Source organism: Nannobrachium achirus (genome assembly GCF_963921795.1).
Source record: "Nannobrachium achirus genome assembly, chromosome: 20".
Taxonomy (NCBI): domain Eukaryota; kingdom Metazoa; phylum Chordata; class Actinopteri; order Myctophiformes; family Myctophidae; genus Nannobrachium; species Nannobrachium achirus.
In genome coordinates, this window is record NC_137827.1 from 12,836,900 (window position 1) to 12,857,075 (window position 20,176).

At 42.5% G+C, this 20,176-nt stretch overlaps 1 protein-coding gene across 1 annotated transcript in view; it reads left to right on the top strand.

Moving 5' to 3' along the window:
• Positions 1–20,176, top strand: part of arhgef10 (Rho guanine nucleotide exchange factor (GEF) 10) — a gene marked incomplete at its 3' end in the record, with an annotated part of 237,513 nt that overhangs the window by 147,915 nt on the left and 69,422 nt on the right. Inside the window, exons 5-14 of the mRNA XM_080750837.1 lie at positions 769–975; positions 2,011–2,047; positions 6,152–6,240; positions 9,092–9,148; positions 10,055–10,227; positions 12,750–12,866; positions 14,105–14,216; positions 15,252–15,364; positions 17,262–17,339; positions 17,917–18,096. Coding sequence (XP_080606963.1) covers positions 769–975; positions 2,011–2,047; positions 6,152–6,240; positions 9,092–9,148; positions 10,055–10,227; positions 12,750–12,866; positions 14,105–14,216; positions 15,252–15,364; positions 17,262–17,339; positions 17,917–18,096 — 1,163 coding nt within the window. The remainder of the gene's footprint in view (positions 1–768; positions 976–2,010; positions 2,048–6,151; positions 6,241–9,091; positions 9,149–10,054; positions 10,228–12,749; positions 12,867–14,104; positions 14,217–15,251; positions 15,365–17,261; positions 17,340–17,916; positions 18,097–20,176) is intronic.

The following is a 20,176-nucleotide window of genomic DNA, read 5'->3' on the forward strand; positions in this document are numbered from 1 at the left end:
TAGACTTTTACAAAAATATTTATAACAATTCTGTTAAGCCTCGAACCAAGCCATCCAGGATGGAGGTGAATCATGATCATACAACCTTTGATCCTATGTGAAAACATATTTTAATATTACATTATTTGATATACTACATTTAATAACTACCCTTTGTTTAGCGATTTTCAAAATGTTCTTTTCATAGAAAAAAAGGTTATATGATCATGATTCACCTCCATCCTGGATGGCTTGGTTCGAGGCTTAACATAATTGTTATAAATGTTTTTGTAAAAGTCTATGGCGAAAATGAATGGTGAAAGTGAAAGTGACCCCAGGCAATCCACTTCCGCTGCGATGCTCTATAGCTCCACCATTAGGTAGACTTTAGCAAAACACATTTTTTGGAACACAATGCTTCAAATCATGCATGCAGCGTCCGATTGCCATGAAAGATCTAAGGTGAAGAACATATGCCACCCTTTTTACATTGGCCTATTATACAGTAGCACCACCAGGACGCACGGCCTGGTGGAGACCTGTGCTCGGAAGAGCACTGCTTCTAGTTCATGCTTAGTTCAGTGTGATATCAAGTACTGAAAATAGCCGACCTCCAAGCTCACAACGCGTCGCGCTGCGACCCGTTGTGAGCTTGGAGGTCTGCTATTTTCGACATTTTCACCAAGAAGCCCTTTTAGAAATGTCAGCCCCTGCCTCTCTAACATTCTCTGCACGTCCCTGTGCAGCACGCCTCATCATCATCACCTCCTCCTCCTCCCCCTCCTCCCCCCTCCCCTCCCTGTCCCGTGGAGCCCACGGAGCGAGCGGGCGACAAGACGCAGGACGTCCCGGCCGGCGCCCCCAGCACGGCGGGCATCACGTCCGGCTACGCTGTCCCCGTGCCCTGCGGCTACGCCACCCCGTCCGGCGTGCCGCTCATCACGCCGGCCTACACCACGCCAGTCATCATCCGACACCTGTCCGTGGACGAGGATGGTAAACACAGGGGGGGTCACGATTACAACATTGAAAAGTTGGCGATTGATTGTCACACTAACATTTTTTTTGACGATTAGGCTTCCTAATAAAAAAAAATGCACCGGGTACATATTACTATATAGGAAATTAATCATTTTATAGAGTGGCGTGTCATAAGCTATTTCTCCTTTTTGGTACATTTTGGCGATTATGCAAAACAACGGTGATTATCTGAAATAATCTCAATTAGACAATTATGTAATAATTGCTCAGTTTTAACTTTTACTTCAGTTATAGATGTACGATTTTGATTGTTTAGAAATATATGGAGCAACAGATGATTCTGTTGCGGTGGCTGGATTCTGGTCACACTTTATTTACTTAAAAATCCTCCTCTCTTGGCTCTCCTCTCCTCCTATGACACATGAATGCATTCTCAGATTCCTTTATTTTCTCTTTCTGCATTTCCTTCACCCCCGGCCTAAAGCATTGCCACAAGGAAGCAGGGACTACATTTAGCCGTGGCCAAGAGCTCTGTGTTGGCTGTGAGGACTTTTCCTGTTTTTTCCCCCCCGAGTTCCTACAGTAGTTGTGGCTTGGCACAGCTCGGCACAGCTCTACTGTATACTGTAATTATGCTATCCAGGTCATGGCACAGTCAAGACATTTTTGGTTTCGGCTTCTGTAGTTTATGCAGAGTATTTCAGGGTCACAAAACATCTTTTTTGACTCATTACAAGCTCTCTCTTATTAATTCTATTATTAGCGTCCAACCGAGCACAGCCTTGACATTTTCAATAGAGTTATTGCTCAAGGAAAAGAGGAAGGTTATCTGACTGTGGAATTCAAATTGAGCACATGTCAAAAGAAATTAACGGTTGGGACGTTCAACAGAGAGATCTCACTACATCTACTCGAGCTCTTGTTGGTAGTGTGAGAACCGACACCTGGTGGTGGTTAAGGTGAACTGCAGGCGTTGATTTTGTCTTCTTAACCTCTTTCTCTCTCTCTCTTTCTCGCCCCCCCCCCCCCCCCCCCCCCCCCCCCCCACAGTAACGGTGATCACGACCGGAAACAATTCTGCTGACAGGTGTGTATGAACATCGTAGAGTGTTTAAAAAACAGTTGTATTGTGTGTCTTGTACAGCAGTGAACCTTAGGTCTGATATCCAAATCTAAATGAATTTCCATTTGGACAAATAAAGAATATAAGATCACTCGCCCCAAGACACGCTCGCCCTGGGTCAAATGGGTGTATTTCGGGGCGAGCCTTCTGGTTACCCAAGTAAAGAATCTATATCTTGATCTTGACTCTCTCAAATCGAAAGGCCTGACAGGACGTATATACGTGGTCCCGTCCATTTCTCCCAAAAACCTCTACCAAATCTCTTCGGCAAAGAACCTTCACTGACACACGCCCTCTAAAAACAAGCAGTGTTGATTTGTCTGCTTAAAGTTGCTTGTAGATTATTGCTAGTTGCTGTTTGGGGCTTTTGGGGCTTGTTTTTAAAGTATACTTACTTATTTGGTCTTGTTTCCTAATTAAGCAATAGTACACGAGAGAGTGTGGGTTATCATGATTATTGCCACGCCTGCGTTGCTGCAGGAACAAGCCGAAGGCGAGTTCCATATAGGCAGCGCAGAAGTGCCAATAATCATGATAACCCAAACCCTCTCGTGTAATATTGCAATTATATAACACCATAAACTTCACATGAAAACTGCTAGCATAGCCGCTAGCATAGTGTTGGGAGACGGAGCCCTTCAGCTCTTTCGCGACCAGCACAGCTGATATCTTTGTTTGATAAGACCTGTGTGGTAATGCTCATTATCTGCACGGGTAGAAAGCTATTTCAACCAATCAGATTGAGCCCTTCAGCTCTTTCGCGACCAGCACAGCTGATATCTTTGTTTGATAAGACCTGTGTGGTAATGCTCATTATCTGCATGGGTAGAAAGCTATTTCAACCAATCAGATTGCTTCATCTGAACTACCTGTTGTTGCGACCATCAGGGAGCAATTTACTATAGAAATGTGCAGCACACGTCCGTCAAACTGTTTCCCCGTCACACTTGTCTGTCACACTAGTTGTCTGTCAAGCTAACAGCACCCTCTAGTGGCCAACAGTGTAATAGGTCAATAAGTGCAATAGTGTAATAAGTGTAATAGTGCAATAGGGCAATATGTGTAATAGTGTAATAAGTTTAATAGTGCAATAGGGCAATATGTGTAATACTGCAATAGTGTAATAGGGAAATAAGTGTAATAGGATCATAAGTGTAATAGTGTAATAGGACAATACGTGTAATAGTGTAATAGGCCAATAAGTGTAATAGGCCAATAAGTGTAATAGTATAATAGGGCAATAAGTGTAATAGTGTAATAGGGTAATAAGTGTAATAGGTGTAATAACTGTAATAGTATAATAGGTGTAATAACTGTAACAGTGTAATAGGGCAATATGTATAATAGCGTAATAAGTATAATAGTGTAATTGGGCATTCATTTAGTCTGTTGTTTCTGCACGTGCTGACCTTCGGGTGTCTTACTGGTATAATGGTGTTTAAACCAGTGGTTCCCAGACATTTTCATGTGAAGGACCTCCGACTCTCACACACACACACACACACACACACACACACACACACACACACACACACATACATGCTTCCCTCAAAAGTGATGTGCCACTGAAAATGTTTGTAAAGCTACCCAGCTCCATGGTGATCAAAATAGCTCAACTTGAAAGCTACACCGTTCTCAAAAGTAGTGAAGCTTCTGGGAAATCTAGTTGAGCCACAGCATGAGTAGAGATAAGGTTGTCGTGGCCGAGTGGTTAAGGCGATAGACTAGAAATCTATTGGGGTCTCCCCGCGCAGGTTCGAATCCTGCCGACAACGAATTACCTTTAGTACATATTGGAAGTTACTACTGATGCAACAACCACTTAAACCCTGTATGCAGTTGACCGGGGTCCCTCATATAGACATAAAAAGATAGACGGCTCATTGACCTCTGTTATATTGGAAGTTATACGGGTGAACAACCCCCACATAAAAATAAATAGGTAGATGACTTTTATTGTAATAACATAGTAATAACATAGTAATAATGGGCAATGCAGTGCATTATGTCAGACCAACAGTAGCATGTATCTCCTGTTAGTAACAACTGTCATATTGTACTGGAGGGGCAGTAAGGACAGACAGAGTACACATTTCTACACATTTCTGTCCCCTGCCACAAACTCATCAATGTTGGAGCCCTAGTTGAGAGGTGCACTGTGGCACAGGTTGTCGTGGCCGAGTGGTTAAGGCGATGGACTAGAAATCCATTGGGGTCTCCCCGCGCAGGTTCGAATCCTGCCGACAACGGGAAAGCTTTTAGGGACAGCTGTACCTTTGGTGGGTAATCAGACGTGGCTTGTTTTCCCGCCCTGGCTCACCCAGTCAAAATGTATGTGTCCCAAGTGTGCGACCGAGTATTTCCCGGTGAATCTGTGCGCAAAGGTGGGGGCTGATGGGCAAGGAGGGTCGCGAGCTTATGAGAAACAACTAGAATAAAACCTAAAACCTGGCGAAAACAGTTGCGTGCAGTAGAGGAAGATGACGAGAAAGGAAATCATTTAATGGAAAACATTAAATTAACTTCTGAAAAGCATACACGGCCTTAAAACATGGCAAAAACAGTTGCGTGCATTAGCGCAAGATTAGATGAGGATAAAGGAAATCATTAAATGGAAAACATTAAATTAACTTCTGAAAAGGCTTCTAAGCCTACTAAAAACTAGTGAACCGCGATCTTGCCACACGTGAATAATTGTGGTTGTAAACAATAACACAGACAATATAAATCCTTAGTCTAGTTGTGAAAAGGATATCATCATGGCCCCAAATAACTTTTAAATATCTTGCAATTGGCGACGAGTCTCTTACTAAATCGGCAAGATTACATTACATAACATAATACATCAGCAATAGTCAGTGGTTCGTGTCCCCCACACTCCCAAGCCCCCACCGTTGCGCACAGATTCACCGGGAAATACTCGGTCGCCCCAAGTGTCGGAGCAACATTCCTCACGAAAATATTTATTTTATTTCATTATGTGGCCTTGATCTCAAGCTTATCTCCCTCTGATGCTCAATGCTGCTAGTTGAAAACAGAGTCAGTAGCCTACTGCCTACAGTAGTACTAGTCCATGCATTGTAAGGACATAGTCATTCACACCGTCACCACACCACACCTTCTATTCAGAATCAACGATGGTCGTTAAGAAGCCATCAACACATCTGTAAACAACTCACCCCACCCCCATCTGTCTGTCTCTTCCAGGTTCCTCAATCAATCTCATTAACATACAAGACCGCAACAAACTGGTTATGGGATGTTGTTGCTGTAACATACTACTTTTTTTTTTTTTCTTTTGCAACTTATTGTTTTTATTGTCATTATTGTCAGGTTAGATTCTGTGTGTTACTGCATCACATTTTGCAATATCAAAAATCTGGAAAAACAGCTAACACAAAATATTTAAGTAATAATAAGGAAAATACATAAAATAAAATAAAAAAACACAAACATACGTTGATTTCTGGGAATGTTGGAAAGCTGTAGGAGTAGTAGCAAAAATTGTGTTTAGTAGAACATGATATATGAAGGACATTATAGTCAGGCATGGACTGTGTGTGCTTGTGTTTACTGTTAAGAACTGTTGGTGTTAATGTGAAGGCTTGTTATAGTATTATAGTCAGGCACATTTTATACTAGGGGTCTTCAACAGGGGGTCCTCAGAGTTACTACAGGGGGTCCTCCAAATCTTTGTGAAACTTGAAACTTTTTGTTTTCCTTTTTCATATTAACCACTTGAACCCATATAGTCAATGTCCATATTCTGAGAACTTTAGCCAAAAATATAGGGGGAAAAGAGCAGACTAAGTACAGAGTGAAAGGTCAAGTTTATTAAGTATTGACGGTTCAAGGTTGTGGGGGTCCCTGCTTTATCTCTCTCTCAGCTAAGGGGTCCTTGGCCTGAAAACGTTGAAGACCCCTGTTATATACATTGTGGGGAAAAATGAATATACTGACTTCAACTTTATGATGCAAGTATAAAAGCCATACATAGTAATAGTATTTAATTAGGCACAAAAAAGGTTTAGATCCTGAAAGCTGATGGTTTTGTTTGTATGTTTTCAGTGTATTCAGTGAAGAATACCCACCTATTAGAGAGGAGGATGCCCTGACCAAATGGGTGTCTGATCCTGCCAACACAGCCTGGATGGAGAGTAAGTCATGATAATGATTGTTATTATTATTGAGCCCCGAAGACTGACGTAATTTACACATCCTACCTGTTTATTTTTTTCCCCCATTCAGAATTCTCACAGACTTTTATTAGAATTTTTATATATCATGTCAAATAAGAACTGTATTCCAATTATCTCTGCAGTTTGACTCATATATGGATATGAAGAATCAACTGATGGCGAGAAAATGCTAATGTAAACGTCAAATTAGTTAACATTTTCGTGAGAAAAACTGAATATGAGTGACTGACTATCATAAACGATACAGAGCCACCTCCCCGACAATATCGCTGAGACAGTTTGTTTATTTCTGGACCACAATTCTTATTGGATTCTATAATGACCCGATGTTATTCTCCATAGAGAGAGAGCTGTGAGCCAGGTGATGGACGAGTAACGTTGGTACTCGTCCATACCGTACTGGTATAACAACATCTCAGCAGCCATAACCCACAGCGAGCCTCTTTAAGTATTTTTAAGCATCCTGCGCGATAGAATCACATTTACACTGCATCTAAAGACTCCACCTTTTGCACAAAAATCGCGCATTTTTACCCCAATGTTCCTAGCAGCTTCTCCTGAAGCTATTGTATTCGCACGATGTACACTTTGTAGAAAAGTAATGTGTGGGTTTGCTATGCAAATCTTTCCCCAGAGTGTCTCCTACGCAATTTTCGTCACCAAAGTATCAGGTTACAGTTTGCTTCAGCAGTGACGGCCGCGCAGCAGCGAGAGCCTAGCTAGCCGAGAGCCTGTATCTTACAAGAAGTTGGCGGCCCTTCGGGCCACTCACCTCTAGAGTTCGGCCCACTCACCTCTTCACAGCAACATACTGTCTGTCTGTCTGTGTGTGTGTGTGTGTGTGTGTGTGTGTGTGTGTGTGTGTGTGTGTGTGTGTGTGTGTGTGTGTGTGTGTGTGTGTGTGTTGCTAAAATGAAAACATTGAAATAATGAAAATAAAACAGAAAAAAAAAAATCTCAAAAAACTATTTTTGCTCAAAAAAATATTTTTTCTCAAAAAAATATTTTTTTCTCAAAAAAAGAACTACCCATATTTGCCCATTACAAATCCATTTGATTGCTGGTATACCGTGAGGGCCCCCGGAGGGGGCCCGAGCTCTAGATTTGAGGGCCCCCAAAGGGGGCCCGAAATTCTAGTAATATAAATCATACAGCTAATCTAGGTGCTGTAATATGTAATATTTATGGGTGAGCTGATATTGGTATCAACTATCAGGCAGAACTGGGGTACCCATTAAGACCTGCAACCACTTTAACCATTATTTTATGCTTTAACTATTAAAAAAAATAGCAGATATACAAGCTTGCAGCGTGACAATCGAGCTTGTAGATCTGCTCTTTTTGAAAAAATAGTTGCATATCTTTGAATATATATTTTTAAAGGCAAACATTGGTAACTCAAATATTTGCTTCTGGCGTGTCCCTGGAACAACATAATTATTTTGCATATTTTGGGGGTCCTTGAAAGTTTGAGAACCACTGATTTAGAAGAAGGATTTAGAAGATATTTATCGAATCGGGTAAAAAATATTCACGACTTTTCAAAAATACAGTAGCAGATCTACAAGCTTGCAGCACGGCACTCTGCCGCGCTGCAAGCTTGTATCTGCAATTTTTATTGTTAAAGCATGAAATAATGGTTAAAGTAATAATGCATTCCAGGTCCAAAATGTTGCCGTAATATTTTATGTGGATTCTTCAGGCGGAAGAAGGTCTGTGACGGAGAACTTGCATTTGATTTTCTTCAGCTCCAACACTGATTTGTGTGTGTTGTTATTTTCACTTTTCTTTCTTTCCCTATAGTTAGAGAAAGTTAGCCTATTGCTACATCAATCTGGGAACTAAATCTAAATCACTAGCTTTCTTCACAAATGTGTTCATAAAGGTGTCTACTATCACCTCTGAACTTTGTCGAACCCAACTCCCTTGACATACGTGTGGGAGCCAATCAAAGTTATTGGGTATCCCGAGGGCCTGGGATTAAAGGGGGGAAAATAAAAAATGGCCAATATGAGCGTATGAGGTGTGTAATTTGGGTATTTTTGGGCTGCTGAATCCATTCCAACCATTTGTTTTCAGTTAAAATGACTCCTTGGCCATAAAATAGGCCACACTTACTTTTGTGTGTCCATGAGACATATAATATTGGCAATAAAAAAAAAGGTTGGAGTAGTGTTTGAATTCATGAAAACTATTCAAGATCAGGTGGGTAATCACACATGACACACATGATAACATGATACAATCTGACAAGGAACATTCAAACACAGGGTTTAAAACATAGGGATTAACAGGACACAGGTGAATTCGAATGACATGATTGGCTAAGCCTTAGCCAATTAGGCCTTTTTTATGGCCAAGGAGTCATTTTTACTTATAACTAATGGTTGGAATGGATCCAGCAGCCCAACAATACCCTAATTACACACTTCATACATTCATATTGGCCATCTTTTATTTTTCCCCCTTTAATCCCAGGCCCTGGGTATCCTGATACCCCCAACTTTGATTGGCTCCCACAAAGTATGTCAAGGGAGTTGGGTTTGACAAAGTTCAGAGGTGATAGTAGACACCTTTATGAACACATTTGTGAAGAAAGCTAGTGATTTAGATTTAGTTCCCAGATTGATGTAGCAATAGGCTAACTTTCCCTTACTACTATTTGAAACCAGTGAATATCCCAGACACTTCCTTCCTCCTCTTCTCCTCTTTGAGGAAGTGGTGTTTCTCTCAGACCTCCTTGCATCCTGTCTCATGATGTAAGCTTAAAGCTATATGACATTGTTCTCTGTGGTTTGCTGTGGTTCAGATCCAGATGAGGTGATTTACGATGACGTTCCCAGAGAGAACTCAGACTCCAACACAGGTTAGTGTCTCTTTCCCTCTTAGCAGGGCTTCATCTTTGTTGCTTCGTGTTCAACCAATTGTGTCTTCTTTACAAGTATAGTTCCTCTTTGCCACATTTGTGGCATATAGGTTCACTTTTGGTTCCACTTTACCATTTAACGACATAAGCCCTAGCGTCCTTATTAAAGACATCTACAAGCTCAACGCTTCGATATACAACGCGTTGTGAGCTTGCAGATCCGCTGTTTTCGGTCAAGAGATGTTGTGTAGAGAGATACGGATGCTGGGGTTTAAGTGGTTAAAAAGGGTTGAGCTGCTGTATCGACAAGTTGAAGCATAAGGTTTTTGGCTGGCATCCTGGATTAAATGGGATACACTGCAGTGTGCATTAGTGTACATTAGCCAGACTGTCTTCATGAATGAGTTGAAGATACAGTGAACTTCAAAGTAGCTTACATGACAAAGTGCTGTACGAACAGTGTACAACCCTGTAGTTTAGGCTGACCAAACGTCACAGTTGGGCCAGGATTTAAAGCTGCGTCTCCTGAGTCCCGATATTATCGTTTATCGTGATAAAAACACTCACAATAATTGTATCGTGGAGATTTAAATGTATCTTGAAATTGTCCTGCGTCATGCACTGGGATCAATTCAGCTTTTATTTTCCAAGCTGCATATCCGGTACCACTTAAACCCTCTATATTATTGATAAAACGGACCTGGAAATAACGCACTTGATACATACTTTTTTCACTCTCGACCTTAATCTCGCGTTGTGACGCGTTATGAGCTTGTAGATATTTGGAATTCTCTAGAAGATCTAGATTTCTTTGGCAAATGTTCCGCCCCAGGATAATGGATGTTGGGGATATTCTGATTGTCACGATAATATTGTAAATCGTCCCTGCGTGTCATAACCGCGCAGAGCCAGATGAGATGATCTACGACGACGTGGAGCTGGGCGACGAGGGCGGCTGCGAGAGCGGCTGGAGCTCCAGCGAGTTCGAGAGCTACGACGAGGCCAGCGACGGCGAGGGCCGCGCCGAGAACGGCATGCCCCACGCCTTCATGAGGGGCAAACCCCAGAGGAAGACCCACGTATGTACCATTAAACACATGCCCCAGGCCTTCATGAGGGGCAAACCCCAGAGGAAGACCCACGTATGTAGAGCCAACAACACCCTCCATTAAACACATGCCCCACGCTTTCATGAGGGGCAAACCCCAGAGGAAGACCCACGTATGTAGAGCCAAAAATTGGGAAATACTCAAGTACAAAATATTCAAAACAGACTTGAGTACATATCGATACTTTACACCACTGGTCAGCGCTATGTCAATATTACTGCACACATCTGGAGAAGAGGAGGGTAAATATTACTGCACACATCTGGAGAAGAGGGGGGTAAATATTACTGCACACATCTGGAGAAGAGGAGGGTAAATATTACTGCACACATCTGGAGAAGAGGGGGGTAAATATTACTGCACACATCTGGGAGAGGGGGGGTAAACAAAACAAAAAACACAAGAGAGACAGGATATTGATATTTGCAGCTCTAGATATAAGACAAGAAGAACTGTAAAAAAGTTGATATGTACCCTTTCAGGTCCTCTGTACGCTCTCAGACAGAAATTAACACTCACAATTTTACAGCAAATGGTTTGTGTTTTCTTTCTAGTGAGTGATGATGTCCTATCGCTGTTAACATCAAAGTTCTAGTCTGCAGAAAGAAGTCTTAATTAACACTTAACTCTCCATGTTTGAGCAAATTATTTGTTTCCCCGTTACTGATTTGACGACCATAACTGGTCTGTTCAAAGATGCACTGACCATTTCGTCACTTTTTTTGACTAAAAGGTCAACTAAAAGGAGATCCTAGAAAGCTCTACGGCTTATTTCCACAGGAACCACACTTTATGTATCTCATATAACATTGAAAGACAGACGGATAGAACATAGTACTTTCTCTAGGATAACATCGATTTCATGTTGGGCAGAAACCTTTTGAAATTTGTACGTGTTTTCGTAAAGTAAAACCCTGCTTCATCATTCAAGACTGTCCCACAAAACTAGTGAGAATAGTCGATCTACAAGCACACAACACCTCGCGTTGCGAGGCGTTGTGTGCTTGTAGAGCGTCTATTTTCACTATTTTAAATCGTTTTCAAAATGATATATACAAAACAAACGGTTTTGGACATACAAGGTTTCCACCCGACAACGACGATATGTATATTGATGCTGAAACCAAAAATATGTTACTTTTCCGGAAGATAAACAAATTCAGAAATAGTGATATCTAATTACAAAAACAATTCAATATGGAGATACAAGGTTTCTGCCTGAGAAGCAACAATGACACACATACCGGTACACACACAAAGGCACACACACACAGTCTAGTCATGCGTGGTGGGTCCGTTGTTTTTTTACAGCACCCACAGGCCTTTGAGAGAGAGGCAGAGAGAAAAATTGAGCGAGCAAACAAGGGAAAGGATAAGGGAGAGCGTATAGCTATATAATATTTTTATATATAAGATAATACAACATAGTCTACACTCCACTGATCGCCTTACGTGGACTGTCACTGTCCAGTTTTAGGGATGCTGTTTAGATGCTGTCTGCTGTTTATATCCCATAGCCCGGAGGGACTGTGATGATACAGCTGCTATGGAAACTGCAAATGCTCGTTGACTCGATGTGGACTGTCCGGTTTAGAATGTTGCAAACCACATTTCTCTTTCAAAACTCGTTTCAGTGTCTCACATTTGGTTTTTAGCTCCCCCTGTCAATATCCACAGAAGCTTTTTAAAACAAATATTATTCAAGGCAAGGATTGCTTGGCTGGCTGAAGATCACGCTCACCACACAATCAATAGAGGTGTATGTTATAGAAGTGTCCTTATCATATACAGTATAGGAGTGTCCTTATCATATATACAGTAGGTATTGGCGCGGGCTGAGTCGCCGTTCGGAACACCTCTTCTCGCTTTATTGCAGAAGTACACTTATGTCTCAGCCTACCACTGCGGTCGCGTAGTTCAACTTTCCACCTGTAGCGAACTCATACCCTTGGGACCCCTGTGTGGTTACAAATTGTAGTTACAGGTAGAAGTCAAGATCCACCAGGATTTTGATGGGTTTTAGACGTTTCAACTTGTCTCGTCGCAAACCTAAGGTAAGGTTAGACTTGGTATAAGCCTAGTTCAGACCAAAGATTTGCAACGAGACGAAACTGTCTCAAGTCCAATTTTATACTTTGTCGTAGTACAATGGTGTCACCAGAAATAACTGAGCTTGTTGTAGATTGGCTATTCTTAGAGCGCGACACCATCATACGATACGACGTAAAACAAGTATAAATTAAGCAGTAGAATGTTAAGGCTAAGCCCGATTCATACATAGTCGCAGGCTGGTGTTGTATGCCGTAAATAGCAGATACACAAGCTAACAGCACGTCACATGTGTGAGGGGCTGGCGAGCTTGTAGATCTGCTGATTTACTGAGCATGACACGGGCACGCAACCGAGCATATGACCGAGGCTCTAGACTCGTTGATAACGCAGACGGACGAGGCTCCCATCAACGTTAACGCATGCTGTGTGCTTCTGTTTAGCTCTCTCAAGATCTGACACGCTTGAAAGAACACTATGAGAAAAAGATGAAAGATCTTATGGCAAATACAGTGGGAACAGTAGAACTGCAGCAGCTTAAACAGAAACACGAGCAGAAGGTAAAACTCGCCTGCCTGCCGCTCGGCCCTTCCCACCCCACCCGCCCTCCGTCTCCCTGCGCTAGACAAAGTAGTCCCCCCCCCCTCCCGCCCTTTGCTGTCGACCTAGCTAACCCCACTCTGGGCGTTGTCCTCCTGTGATGTCATTGGCTGCTGGTGGCGGTGTGACGGTGGCGGGTCTGTGTATAATAATTCATCTGCCTTCATCGCTCCTTGTCATTGTTTAAGCAAGTGGGAGTTCATGAACTGTTGGCCTTGTTTTACAGTGCAGTGGTGGAAGAAGTGGTCAAAAGTAGTACTTGTTACACGTCCTGTATTCCAAATTAAAGGAGTTAAAGGAGTAGTTCACCCCCAAAATGACCTTTTTCCTATTGATTACTCACACCATGGAGACTTGAGTTCAATGATATTTTTTGGGGTTTTGTCACATTCCTAAGACAATAATCTGATTACAATAAATGTACCCCCATTTGGGACCCAAATGTATGTGGGTCCCCATCCAGAAATGTACTAGAATCAATTATTTTTCTTAGGAATGTGAGAAATACAAAAAAAATGTATTGAACTCAAGTCTCCACTGTGTGAGTAATACAGTTAATACAAAAAGAAGAAAAAAAGTTATTAAAGTTCAAAGGTGTTGCCATTAAAGTACACTCGCAGAATGCAGTATGATCCATTTCACAACATATTACTGTATTGGAATTAATAACTAACTGGTAACCATAGTTGAGTGAAAAGTACAATATTGGTTTTTGAGATGTAGTGAAATATAAGAATACATTTTTAAATATATAAAGTAAAAGTGCCTCAAAACTGTTACTCGAGTACAGTGCTTGAGAAAAATATACTTAGCTTACCGTACTTTCCACCACTGTTAGTGTTTAATTACACCCATCAAGTACATGAAGTACACTGACTGAGACACTATTAACTCATATGCGTTTACGTATAGCACAGTATAGCACTATAGTAGCCGCCATAATTAACCTCATTATACTGCATTTATCCCTCACACACAACCAACAGGTCATTTTTTCCTGTCAATATTCTGCTGTGGTGGTTCTGTATTTTTATATGATCTGACATCTGTCTTCATCTCTCCCCTAACATCGCTCAGGCTTCAGTCAAACCCTACTAAACTAAATCTACCTTTCGGAAAAGAAAAACAGAAAAGAAAAACAAATACACCCTACTTGTTGTTTTTATTGAATGACTTGTGTTTTCATGTTGTCTGGAAGATGCAAAAGCTGGTGAAAGCAGCTAAGGAAGGAACCAAAGATGGACTTGAGAAGACCAAAGCTGCAGTGAAGAAGGGCCGGTCGTACATCAGGACCAAGTCCTTCTGTCACGGTATGATGGTCAACAGCAAACAAAAAAACAAACTCACTTAGCGCCGATCGACTCCTAAATCGACATTGTTATTATGGACGTCCCTGCCGATCGACTCTCAGATCGACTTTTATATAAAAGCAATTTTTTAGCAATTTCTTCGATGTATTAGCGGCGCAAACGGTTCCCCCTACCTTGTACTGGCTTAGACCGTGGAAAAAAAAGGATAAGCTGATGACGTCACTGGTATTCAGTCCTTGTCTGTGTAAGATGGCAGCTCCCAGCCGTTAGCCTGCTAACATACTGTCCATAACGCCGCTTCAGTAGGTCGGATTTTCATTCCGATTTTTTGGTCTGGCGTCTGCATCCGACCATTTGCCCGGACGATAGGTCAATGTGAATGATCTGCCACGAATCGATCTGCCACAGCGCGTTGTGTACTCCGGTCCGCAGCCATTTTAAAACCCATAGAGGAGGGGCTGGGAGGGGCTCTTCACACGGAGACCTGTGATGTTTACAGTGTTACGATGGCGCGCTCTGGTGGTGTTTTTGGGGGTTGTTTATCATCTCTCTGTTCAAACTCAGACAATTGATCACATTAAAATATTAATATTTCCTGGCGTTATTAGCGCACATCCATATTTTAAGTTTGCTGGGAATGGGTTAAGTCCTCCCTAATAGTTTATTTTAAGCAGTGGCGTGTTCTACCGTGTTACTCTATATACTGTGCATAGTATGACGTGCAGAATGTTTTTGAAGAAAAGCGTAGCCCTCTACAAACCATTTCATAAACGTGCTGGCATATCTCCACGACCACACGGCACACACATGCCGTGCAGGGAATGATTATCGTATCCCTCCGAGAAAACCTAGAACACACCACTGATTTTTAAGTGAATGTCAAGGTTTGTGCTCACTTCACGATTGCCGGGTCCAAATCATGTTGAAAATCAATCGTTAGACGTGAAATGTGATTGACTGAAGGATGATGACGCTTTATTTGACTGTTGTTGTTTATTCGTTCATTTTTTTTTTACTTTCTGGCCACGGCTCCAGAGAGGAAGTCGGACTGCTTTGAGGACGACGGCTCAGAGCTCTTCATTGAAGTGGATTGTTTTAATGTGGAGCCAGTGCTCGGGCCCGCCCCGGAGGGATTATCCCAGCAACAGGTACCATTCACTATATACATCAGATTATTACACGACTTAGTTGAATGCTTGATTCTGATTGGTCAAGCGCTAAAATAAGCGGTGAATTATAGGTGAATAATGACCGCTCCGCTTTATAGAGCATCGCAGTGAGGTGTAGGAAGCAAGCTGGCCATTCATATTTACCATAGGGTTTTTCATTATCAGCCACAAAGTCGTAGCAATTCAATGTACACTTACCACTAGGCTGGTGGTTGTAAAATGGTTCCATATGCTCCTGTAGAACCCCCGAGTATGTATGCAATCACTCTAGTTTTAGTAAAAACACGTTTTAATCAAGATCGCACGGAGAAGAACTGCATTTCCCATGCTGCTAAACGTAAAAACGACGTCTGTGATTGGTCTAGCTTCTTCTTCTTTCACATATCTTGCGGTTACCGCGGAAGTAGCTTACTGCCCCCTGTCTGCCCGGCAGATTATTGCACGTCAGCAGAACTCTGTGAGCGAATACTTTCTTTTACAAATATGATGCACTGTGTTAAAGATGACGATAAGAGAGTCCACAGAGATGACAATCACTACATTTCAGGCCATATGCTGGCCTGGATAACTAAACTGAGCGTGATTTAAGGGCTATATTTCAGGAAACAAGACTGTCATTCGCAATGCATTCTGGGAGTGTAGTTTCCGCAATTTTAAAAATAATGATGTACACAGTCTTGTACCCTGCCCTTTTTTTCAGCTTTCGAATTAATCTTTGCATTCAAAAAAATGTGAATATTGTCATGATTCCTCTCCAGCCGAGGTGGCTTTGTCCAAGGCTTAAAAACGTTTAAATAAATACTTTATGAAATATCTATGGAAGAAATGAATGGGGAAAACGCTTCCAACACCAGAGTGAGGACGGGGTGGGGCTTCAACTGCGATGCTCTATAACTGATCGCTGCCTAATAAAAGGCTCAGAACACCTTCTGCACTCCCGGCTGCGCTGTGTGAATTTAGTGCCGTATCCAACATGTCAGCCATGTAAACAAACACACAGCGTCATTTACAACTAAACGTTGCTCTCAAAAATGCCTTCAGCCTGATCAGGCTGTCGGTATTGTTATTTCTGGAGAACCACCGCGGAGCCAGTTGTTATCCCTTACTTAACCTCCCATCACCAGCCTTTCCACCTCGGAGGAAAGCCTAGTATTAGCGTGTGATCGGGTTTAGAAAAAAAATTGATCCCCACATAATGCAAATCAATGTGTTTATTGTCGCTAGTCAAGCTACGAGTTCCAATAAAATAAATACCAAAACGATTATTATACCAAAACAAACAAAACGATGATACTAATTTAAACCCATTTTAAACTAGGGGAATCATTTTGGAGGTGCATGGCACCTACCTGGTCAGTGGTTCCGGACGACTGATGACTACAACATGACGTTAGGTTATTTCCACTCCCGACCGGATCAGAAACCCGATTTTAGTACAGCAAAAGTGTAAAACACTTGTGTAACATCAACTGAAGCAATCAAAATATGACTGCAAATTAATTGTCATTGTGTGATGAATTCCGTAGTATCGGATGGGCATAGACTGGCATACCGATACCGATCATCAGGTATATAATTGGAGAAAGATTTTTTCAAAAAAGTGTACAGAAAGTGTTCAAATGATGTTTTTATGTGGCCAAACCCACCTGTTCATTAATAATGCCTGGTTGTCAGGTGGGTGGTGACCCAGCTGAAGTTAGCCACACACCACGGATGTTGTTGGATGATGAAAGTATTGGCATCAAAAAGTAGCTTAAGTACCAAAAGTAAAAGTACAAAATATTTGAAAATAGCAGATCTACAGTACCAGCCCACAACGCGTCGCCGTGAGCACAAAGACATTTCTGAAGTGGTGTTCTGTGTTGTTCCGTGACAGCTGGTGAGGAGATGCATCCTGGGCTCCATACTGGAGAGTGAGAAGAACTACCTTGATGCCCTGAAGAGGATATTAGAGGTACAGTATACATATGTGTATTCATCAGGTAATGCTGTGAAGCCCTCACACACGTTCCTCCTCGTCACACCAGAGGTCATCGCTATGTTGGCCTGTGGTGGCCATTCTTCTCAAATGTCATATTTTGCCACGGACATACAAAATGAGAAGACAACAATATTACCATAAACACATAAAGAGAGAGCCCTGAATGACCATAACAGGCCTGTAACTCTGAGAGTGTACAAATGGAACCAAATGGACCCTTACGGGTCCATTTGGTTCCATTTGTGCACTCTCTGAGTTAATGGTGTCCTTGCAAATAGAACGTTTCAGAACCACTAGTAGGCCTACTAGTTGGACTCATAATGTGCCATATATAGTGTCATGGTAATTTAAGATCATGATCAAGTGTCATACATATTCTGAAGAAAACTCGGAGTCTTGATATCCAGTAATCGGGTCTTATGATCAAAATAAGAACTTTATGATGGTGTGTAAAAAGAAAATCCAGAATTTGCCACAGACAAGACCAAGTCTTGCCGCGGACATATTGGTGACCCCTGCGTCTCACGTCTCGCCGTCTCGTCCCTGTCAGCACTACGAGAAGCCGCTGTCCCAGATCGAGCCGCGGCTGCTGAGCGACCGGAAGCTGAAGATCACCTTCCACCGCGTCCGAGAGATCCTGCAGTGCCACTTCCTCTTCCAGATCGCCCTGGCCAGCCGCGTGGGCGAGTGGGACAACCTGGAGATGATCGGCGACGTCTTTGTGGCATCGGTGAGCGCTGAGCGTTTTGACGAGCAGAGTGGGTTTGTTTTGAAAGGGTCTCTGTGAATCATATAGCTCAGGGGTGCCCGAAAGGTAGGATCGCGATCTACCAGTAGATCACAAAGGCTGTGCAAACAAAATTCATTAAACTCCTCCTCTTTTTGGCATCTTCCATTTGAATTAAGGTGACTTAATTGATTGACATCAAGAAGGACCTGTTGAGTCCCTTTACGGCTTTTAAAGAGTTGGTGCCATAGTTTTGTACTTGATCTGGTTTTCTTGTGTCTAGGAGGTTGACAGTATTTCATTATACCCCTTTGTGTGGTTGTTATGAGCAATTATGTATTCCTTTGTATTTTGGGTTTCTTCCACGAGGCTGCCACCTTGTGGGTCAAAAGTGCCAAAAACACAGATAAAATGACATCATATAATCATCCCCTCCTCTTTTACCATTCCCCAACACTGTGGGCGTGGCTAACTTCAGCTGGATCACCACCCACCTGACTAACCAGGCATACTTAATGAACTGGTGGGTGTGGCCACATAAAAACCTAATGTTAACTCTTTCTGTACACTTTTTTGGAAAAAGATCTTCCCCCTAGTATATTCATAATGGGGGAATCATGGCACCCCATCTTTAAAGTAGGCAAAACCCTACTGCAATGCTTTGTTTTCAAGAGTGTTGCGTGCAAACCTCAGCAGCATTACAAAGTTACATAAAAATGTGCGAGGCACATTTTCCTATTTCCCATTCCCATAGGTGCTTTTGTCGCCAACATCGCTATTCTAAAACCCCCTCGGGTAAATTCTTGACGTATTTTCAGCAGTGTTTTGATGTGTGTAGATCTTGTTGAATTATAAAAGTTCTCAAGACAACAAAGTGTGGGCACCCCTGATCTAGCTTATTCAAGTGTTCCTTGTTCTGTGATGGCAAAATGCAGTGCAAGGACGTTCACATTCCCTGCTACACACACACACACACACACACACACACACACACACACACACACTCACACACACGTTAAGACAGAACGCTGCACTCTGCTGTCTCATAGGAAGTACTCCTCCCTCCTACTGTCTCTCAGACCGTCCCGCCTGCAGCTTCATTTCCTGCTGCTTGTTATTGTACCAGCATGTAAGGTCGCGACCCTTGGCGTGACATCAGTGAGCGCAGTATGGTGTCCTGCGTGTGTGTGTCTGCCCGCTGCCCTCTGCCATCCTGTGTGCAGGGACGTGCTGGCCATTGGGAAAAGCGGGAAAACTCCCGAACGGACGGTTCATTCCCGGCCGGTCCAGGCTGGCCATTAGGAAAAAATATAAAAAATAAAATGTCGGCCTTCGTTCCATTTTGGGGGCTGGGCGGCCAACAAAGTAAATCGTCACTGTCGGGCAGAAACCTTGTATCTTCAAGTTTCAAATTTATACATTTTTTCGCAAAGCAAAGCCCTGCTTCATCATACAAGGCCGCACAAAAATAGTGAAAACAGCAGATCTACAAGCACACAACGCCTCGCGGTGCGAGGCGTTGTGTGCTTGTAGATCGGCTGTTTTCCAGGCTGGTCCAGGGCCTCTCCAACTCTTTTTCCCAGGCTGAATCAGGGGCCCAGCACGTCCCTGCCTGTGTGTGTGTGTTCGTGCGTGCGTGCGTGCGTGCGCGTGCGTGTGCGCGTGTTCGTGCGTGCGTACGTACGTACGTACGTGCGTGCGTGTGTGTGTGCCCGTGTGTGTGCCCTCTGTGTCATTCTGTCCCCAAAGTACAGGACGTTTTTAATCGTCCTGTTCAACAACGTTCAACTAAAACACAGCATGTCTCACTCAAAGCTTCTGTTGAGTTTGACTGCTGCAAAATGACTTTGGGTACTTTGAAAAAGTGCTGTATAAATCTGAGCTATCATTAACCCATTTACAATTTAGGCATTTAGCTGACGCTCTTAATGCAGTGATTTACAGTAAGCAGGGACAGCACATGGTAAAACATGAGATGCATAGAAATAGTAATCTAGGATCATAAGTAAACCAAGAGCCTATCATCAGTCTAACAGTAGAATTAATATCCCCAAAAATATTAAGACCTGAGGCCAATCCTACA